Below are 8,310 nucleotides of genomic sequence, written 5' to 3'. Positions count from 1 at the left end.
GCAATTACTTTTTTCAGTTTATTGCAATCAAAATATTAACACAGCATTAATTATTTTCCCATCATCCTTTGGCTAGCGTTCCATTACATGATCACACACTCTTATTCATGCAAATGCTTTTAAACCATTAAAGTGCGATAAGACACAAAAGAGAACGCAGTGCAGTAATGATGCGTCTGTGAATCTCATCTGTGACACACACACACACACACACACACACACACACACACACACACACACACACACTGTTGTGCACAGAAAGCCGCTTCAGACAGCGCTTGAACGGACACAAACACACAATTATGCCAAAATGCCTGTTTTGTCGAGAATCCTCGTAAACACAGTGTTAAATGAGTTAAATGAAGTTTTAAATATACATAAAGTGTTGTGAGAACGTGTATCAGATCCTCTTAAAGTGACAGAACCTAATAAACCTGCAGCTGTCTGTCATTAATGCTAATCAAAGAACAGACAAAGAGAAAATCCCTCACTGCTCTTGACTGAATAACTTTTGTAGCTTTAATAAGGATAAATTAATTAATTCAATTTATAATTTATGCAGAGAAGACGGTGAAGTGTTTGATAACTTTATTAAATTTCCGTATATATCCATACTGTTAGACCTACCTAAAAATCTTAAAGCACTGTTTATAAGGTTACATGGGTCAGAAACAATGAAAACAATAACTTTCTGTGCATTTTAACAGGGCAAGTAAAAATCTGAACTGGGCCAATAGAAAAAAAATATTATTATAACTTTTGTGAAGATTGTTTCTAAGTTCACTTAAATTAAAAGTATTTTTTTTATTTATTTTTTATTAAAGCCTAATAAATTTATAGCTTTCAATAATGCCATAATGCTAAATGGCCATAATTAGTGGCTAAAATTAAGAAAAAAAATCAATTTCATAAAGACATCAGGCCTTCTTTCATTAAAATATGCCATTAAAGTATTTAAAATAAACTGTCTATATGTTGTTTCTACATTAATTTGGAGTTCAAATGTGAAATTATTACAATACAAAATGTATTTAAAAACTTTACTGTTATGTGTGATTAATGAATTACAGAAAAATGTGATTAATAAATTATTTTTTTTAACTGATTGACAGCACTAATATATAAATGGGCAAAATCTGTAATATGTACACAATGCTAAAAATCCTAATGGTACTAAAGGCTTAATTTTCTTAATGCAATGTGTAATGTATTCATTTTTCCTTTTTATTTTGGAGTGAATTGATGACCGTCCTCATGAGACGTCCCTTGATTTTGCGCACTAACTTTCTCTTGATTTTTCTGAAAGGTTGAGTGATAAAGTGTATTACATAAATAAACAAGTGTAAAATGTTAAATATTTCATTAGTGTTGTTATGATCCTCCTACAGACACATGGAGTTCATCCGACGAAGACCTGGCTGTACTGTCCCGCGTGTTCGGAGCGGGTCTCGCCGGCCTTGTCCACGTGCTCCGGGAAATGAGGTTTAACGCAGGAGTTCACGGCCTCGGACAGATCGCCGGGCAGAGACCACATCTTCTTAGCGTGTTCGGCCACAGCGTCTTTATTGAGCTGAACACAGAAGTGAAGAAGAGACACCAGTGAGCATCTAAAGACAAAACTTACAACAACAGCATGAAACTAGAGCTTTAAAGGGATAGTTCACCAAAAAATTAGCCCATGATTTACTCACCCTCAAGCCTTCCTAGGTGTATATGACTTTCTTCTTTCAGACGAACACAATCGGAGTTATATTTAAAAAATATCCCGGCTCTTCCAAGCTTTATAATGGGAGTGAATGGCTGTATATTTTTGGAAGTCCATCAAAGCGCATCCATTCATGATAAAAATACTCCACACGGCTCTGGGCGGATAATAAAGGCCTTCAGAAGCGAAGCGATGTGTTTGTGTAAGAAAAATATCCATATTTAAAACTTTATAGACTAAAATAACTATCTTCCGGCAGACGGAAGACTAACCCCTGACCCGACGCACAGCGCAATGACGAACACGGAAGCGCAGAGGAAAGAGCAATGCAAAACATCAGTCACGAATTAGACGTCTAAAACGACAATTTGTTGGCCAGCCCTGTGTGTTTGAACCGCGAGAGGCGTCAAAGCTTACGCTTCTCCTACATCATACATCGTACATCGTCCAGTGTTACTCTTGTGGCGTAAGTCGACTTGCGTAGGCCGTCTGCCGGAAGATAGTTATTTTAGTCTATAAAGTTTTAAATATAGATATTTTTCTTACACGAATGCATGGCTTCACTTCAGAAGGCCTTTATTAACCACCCGGAGCAGTGTTGAGTATTTTTATCATGAATGGATGCGCTTTGATGGACTTCCAAAAATATACAGCCATTCACTCCCATTATAAAGCTTGGAAGAGCCAAGACATTTTTTAATATAACTCCGATTGTGTTCGTCTGAAAGAAGAAAGTCATGTACACCTAGGATGACTTGAGGCTGAGTAAATCATGGGCTAATTTTCATTTTTGGGTGAACTATCGCTTTAAGGCTGTCACACACCAAACCAATATAAAAGAACTAGCTTAGGCTCGACTAGAACAGGTTTTCCTGCTTGAATGTTGATTATTTTCCTCATATTCTCCATTGTTGCAGCTCGTCTCTTCCCAGTCTGTCAGTAACGCTCTGGGTTGTGTTTCCTGTAAAACGCCGTAACTCGCTGCTTCACTACTATAGTACGATGCATCGCTGAAGAAATCATCTAGTTAGTCACGACTGTTTCCCGAAACTGTACTGTCACAAATTGGTCGTTTAACCACGTTGGTTTATGACGTCACGCACGTGGTGGAGTAATTACTTCTTTTAATGAATCTGTTTGAGATCGAATTAACACTAGGGGCCCTATCTTGCACCCAGCGCAATTGACTTTGTACACCGACAAATCATTCCTATTTTGCACCCGCGCACAGCGGACTTTTCCCTCCACAGACGCACGTCGGTAAACTGAGAAATACACTTTCGCTTCTTGGGGGCGGTTCAGCAAAAAGAGGAGGCGTGTTCCAGCGCAAACATTCCCTGGTGCTAATTTGCAGGTTTAGAAAACAATTCTGCCACTGACCGAAAAAAAATAGTTTAAAGTCAGTGGCGCGTTTGCGCATGTTATTCAGATGCTATTTTAAGGGCGCATGCTTGGCCATAATCAATGTAGCGTGTGCACAACGCACACACACTTTCAATTCTCTCATCTACACAGAAGCAGCGGTTTTCATTTTTGCAAATCATACATTATTACGATAGATAGATAGATAGATAGATAGATAGATAGATAGATAGATAGATAGTTTATTATAAAAGCATAAATCTAGCTTACACATTTACACAAATTATTATACGCCTGTTTAACCGAAGCTAATTTGGGTGTGTTTCTCCATCCCCAATGTCACTTCTCTGTGTTTTACGGCCCTGATGAGAACGTCGGTCTCCTCGGCTGTGAACCGCTCCTGGTGTGCGTCTGGCAAATCCGCCGTTATAATAGCAATCCGCCATGGAACAAGCACGCCTGCTCTTAAAGGGAATGTGAGATGACGCTCTGATTGGTTTATTTCACGTTACGCCCAAACCACACCTATGAGTAATGTAGATACTTCAGACCAACACATTTTAGATTTGCGTCGGGCGCAAGAGTCATTTATCCCGCCAGTATAACAGCAACAGCGCCAGAGACCCGCCCACAAAGTTACTTGCGTTTCGCGTTTGATACTTGCGTTTCAGATCGTTAAAATAGGGCCCTAGATGTTTTGCTGTAAATTACGGACATATCATCTGAGGACTATTTCTAATATTTCTCAGTTATTTTGCTTTATTTCCAGATTCATTCATCGGCTCGTTCTTACGTTCTAGAGCACGTTCGCACACGCGCACTCTTCAAAAACAATGCTTTAAATCTCTTTAAACTAAAACTAAAAACTAAACTAAAAGACGTATATGACATTTGTATGTATTCTAAATTAAAGACACAGGTTGTACTGAATGTCAGCTTGCTTATTTGGCTCAAGATAAGGATTTATTGAGTCCACATGTCATGCAAACAAGAAACTCTGCTTCTAACCACAGGTCGAGATCTGTCGTTCCAAACACACAACTTTGCGAATGTTTGTTGGAACGATAGTTTCAGGAAACACCGACTCATTGAACTTTGCTGATAACAACAGAACTGGCAACCATAGTTGGCTAATGATGCTTTCGGGAAACGAAAGCCCCTACTTCTGAAAAGCACACTGTGCTCTGATTGGTCGGCTGGAGCAGTGTGTTGTGATTGGTCGAGCGCTTCGAGTGTGTTTGGGAAATGTCCCGCCCCTTACCATAACCGCCAGTTTAACACACTACTAACTAACTCAACCAGGCCCGCCCCTTTATTCTGCGTATTAATTATTATAATGAGGAATATTGTGACGTGTTTATTCTTGGAAGAAACTCAAGATACAATGGAGGCGTTTCAGGGAGTTCAGAAACACTGACACTGATATAGAGAAGAACTCCCGCTGGAGGGACTTGTTCATGCTCAATATTACGCACTTATGAAAGATGAACATGGAATAAGGCATAATAGGAGCGCTTTTAATTTCAGAGAGTATCACACAAAGCTGAAGACTGTGAGTTTAAACCACAGATGGTTCATCTGAAGTGACACGACCAACCAGAGATCTACAAGTCCTGAGAGACTCGAGCGCTTTATTTAAACATTCTCCATCTGTTCCTGTCACAGAGATGCTCACGTCAGCAAGAGTCTGAGTCTGAAGCATGAGAAACTAAACTATATCTGCATAAAAACATAACTCACAATCCGGGTGTTATTAGACGGCACATCTGGGAAATTAACAGGAAGATTCACTGATAAAGTCATAATTCTGCTCTCAGATGTTCGTCAAATTCAGCTTATGAATCAGTTGCTGAATTAGTCACGGGCTTCTCTTCCAATTATCACAGTCATCATTATTTAATTCTTTCCTGAACACTAGGCCAAATCTGACATAATGAAACGGCATTCCCAATGCATTCAACTTTAGAGTGAAACTGAATATTCAGTGAGAAATAATGTGATTTTACGTCAGAGGAAAAGCTGTTTCAGAAGTTATTTTGATGGTTAAGTTTGGGGTCGGTAAGATTATTTTATTATTTTAAAATAAGTCTCTTCTGCTCACCAAAGTACAGTAAAATAACACATAAAAATACAGTAAAATTGTGCAATATTATTCGAATTTACAACAGATGTTTTCTATGTGAATATATAGTAAAGTGTAATTTATTCCTGTGATCAAAGCTGAATTTTCAGCATCATTACTCCAGTCTTCAGTGTCACATGATCCTTCACAAATCACTCTAATATGATGATTTGCTGCTCAATAAACATTTATGATTATTATCAGTGATGAAAACAGGTGCGCTGCTCATGAGTGTTTCAGTGTTCACCTGACTGATCAGCTCTCTGATGCTCGCCAGCGTCGCCGCCTGTTTCTTCTTCAGACTCTGTTCCTGAGGAGAACCGTCAGCGCTGCCGTTCTCTGCCGACTGAAGGAGAGTGTGCTATTACATGCGTTATCAACACACACACGCACGCACACACACAGACTCATACACACGCACGCAAACCCTCGCACACACATTTACTTAGCTATCTAAATGGGAACATTCCATAGATGTAATGGTTTTTATACTGTACAAACTGTATATTCTGTCCCCTTTACACTAACCCGACTCCTAAACCTACCTATCATACACACACACACACACACACTAACACGACCCCTAAACCTATCCATCACACACACACACACACACTAACCCGACCCCTAAACCTATCCATCACACACACACACACACACACACACTAACACGACCCCTAAACCTATCCATCACACACACACACACACACTAACCCGACCCCTAAACCTATCCATCACACACACACACACACACACACACACACACACACACACACACACACACACACACACACACACACACACACACACACACACGCACACACACACACACACACACACACTAACCTGACCCCTAAACCTATCCATCACACACACGCACACACACTAACCCAACACTTAACCTACCCATCACACACACACACACACACACACACACACACACACACACTAACCCGACCCCTAAACCTATCCATCACACACACACACACACACACACACACACACACACACACACACACACACACACACACACTAACCCGCCCCCTAAACCTATCCATCACACACACACACACACACACACGCACACACACTAACCTGAGCACTAAACCTATCCATCACACACACGCACACACACTAACCTGACCCCTAAACCTATCCATCACACACACACACACACACACACACACACACACACACACACTAACCCAACCCCTAAACCTACCCATCACACACACACACACACACACACACACACACACACACACACACACACACACACACGCACACACACACGCACACACACACACACTAACCTGACCCCTAAACCTATCCATCACACACACACACACACACACACACACACACACACACACACACACACACACACACACACACACACACACTAACCCGACCCCTAAACCTACCCATCACACACACACACACACACACACACACACACACTAACCCAACCCCTAAACCTACCCATCACACACACACACACACACACACACACACACACACACTAACCTGACCCCTAAACCTACCCTTCACACACAACTGTAAGCACTTTAACATTTAAAAAAAACCCTTTAATTACTTTATTTTTATACCAGATTTACAAATGAGGACGTTCCTAAAGGGAGAGTTTTGGAGATTTTGTCAGGCTTCAGTCCCCAAAATATAGTTAAGTAGGTACACACACACACACACACACACACACACACACACACACACACACGTTCAAATACACAGCCGCCTGCAAACATAATGTACCTCACAAAGCTACACAAACACACCTTGATGTCATGTGCACTTATACATGTCCTCACATATGTATGTCACAGGATCACATGTATGGTGTAAATGTTATGGTTTATGGAGTTCATGTGCATGAACATGTGTATGTGTGTGAGCGTGTGTGTGAGTGTGAGACAGAAGACAGAAGAGAGTCCATGTGCAGCTATTGTTCGTAGATCACGTTGAGCCGACACTCTCCACACAGACTCCATTCAGTTCAGAAGCTCGTTTACTGTGGAATATTAATCTCGGTGACATTTCACTCTCACTTGTTTGAGCAGTTTCATCAAACCAAATCTGTTCCCAAACCGAGTGAGCTTCCCTGTAAAACCGCATCCTGATTTAACTGGAACAAATAAAGCACACATGAGACTCAACTCTTCTTATAGATCCGGGAATCCCAAACCATTTTATCAGCCGAACTCTTTCCCTGAAATATTTACTTGAAGCCTCCCTGAGATTTTAAGATAATATTTAAATAATTCAACAACACATTTGCATGTTTAAAATTATTTATTTTAAATGTGAAGGATTTAATTATTAGTATTTTATTTTGTTTGCATATTATTATTATTTTTTTTAACTTATTTTAGTTAAAAATTTTTATGATTTAATCAAAGTGTTAGTAAGTGTTTTATTTTTATTGTTTCTCATTTTTATATTATTTATTTATTTAAATTGTACATTTTTACGATTTAATTAATTATTAGTAAGTGTTTTATTTTTATTGTTTCTCATTTTTATATTATTTATTTAAATTGTAAATTTTTACGATTTAATTAATTATTAGTGTTTTATTTAGATTTTTTATTATTTTGAAAATTGTTTTATTAAATTTACAGTTTTATAATTAAATTAATTCTTAGTAAGTTTTTAACTTGCATTGTTTTTATTGTAAAATTATTATTTTTTTACATTTTTATAATTGAATTATTTCTAACTGTTTTATTTTGATTGTTTTTATTTTAAAATATCTTATTTATATTCATTTGAAATTTCTATAATTTAATTAATTATTAGTAAGTGTGTTTTATAATTATGTATTTTAATTTCATTTTTAATTTTCATTTATGATTTCATTTATTATTAATACATGTTTTATTTTCATTGTTTTTATTTCAAAATTATTCAAATCAATTTGACATTTTTATTATTTAATTAATTAATTATTGGCTTTTCATCTACTCACATAGGTTGACATTACTATGTTGCTAAACCAATGACACAATAAAAAAAAAAAAAAAAAAAAAACATAAATATTGAGCAAAACAGTCAATTTTCAATTACATTCAACAATTTTCCACATTTACGAATGCAATGACGC

At 38.0% G+C, this 8,310-nt stretch overlaps 1 protein-coding gene across 2 annotated transcripts in view; it reads right to left on the bottom strand.

The window, feature by feature from the left end:
- Positions 1–573: 573 nt before the first annotated feature.
- Positions 574–8,310, bottom strand: part of plcb2 (phospholipase C, beta 2) — a 49,103-nt gene continuing 41,366 nt past the window's right edge. For both annotated transcript variants that reach the window (XM_079852522.1, XM_079852523.1), the window contains exons 31-32: positions 5,437–5,535; positions 574–1,570 (exon numbers count right to left, since the gene is read on the bottom strand). In XM_079852522.1, the coding sequence (XP_079708648.1) occupies positions 1,400–1,570; positions 5,437–5,535 (270 nt within the window). In that variant the 3' untranslated portion in view covers positions 574–1,399. The remainder of the gene's footprint in view (positions 1,571–5,436; positions 5,536–8,310) is intronic.

Source organism: Squalius cephalus (genome assembly GCF_949319135.1).
Source record: "Squalius cephalus genome assembly, chromosome: 20".
Taxonomy (NCBI): Eukaryota; Metazoa; Chordata; class Actinopteri; order Cypriniformes; family Leuciscidae; genus Squalius; species Squalius cephalus.
Note: the sequence above shows the minus strand (reverse complement) of the source record. Positions and strands in the feature narration are given on the sequence as shown.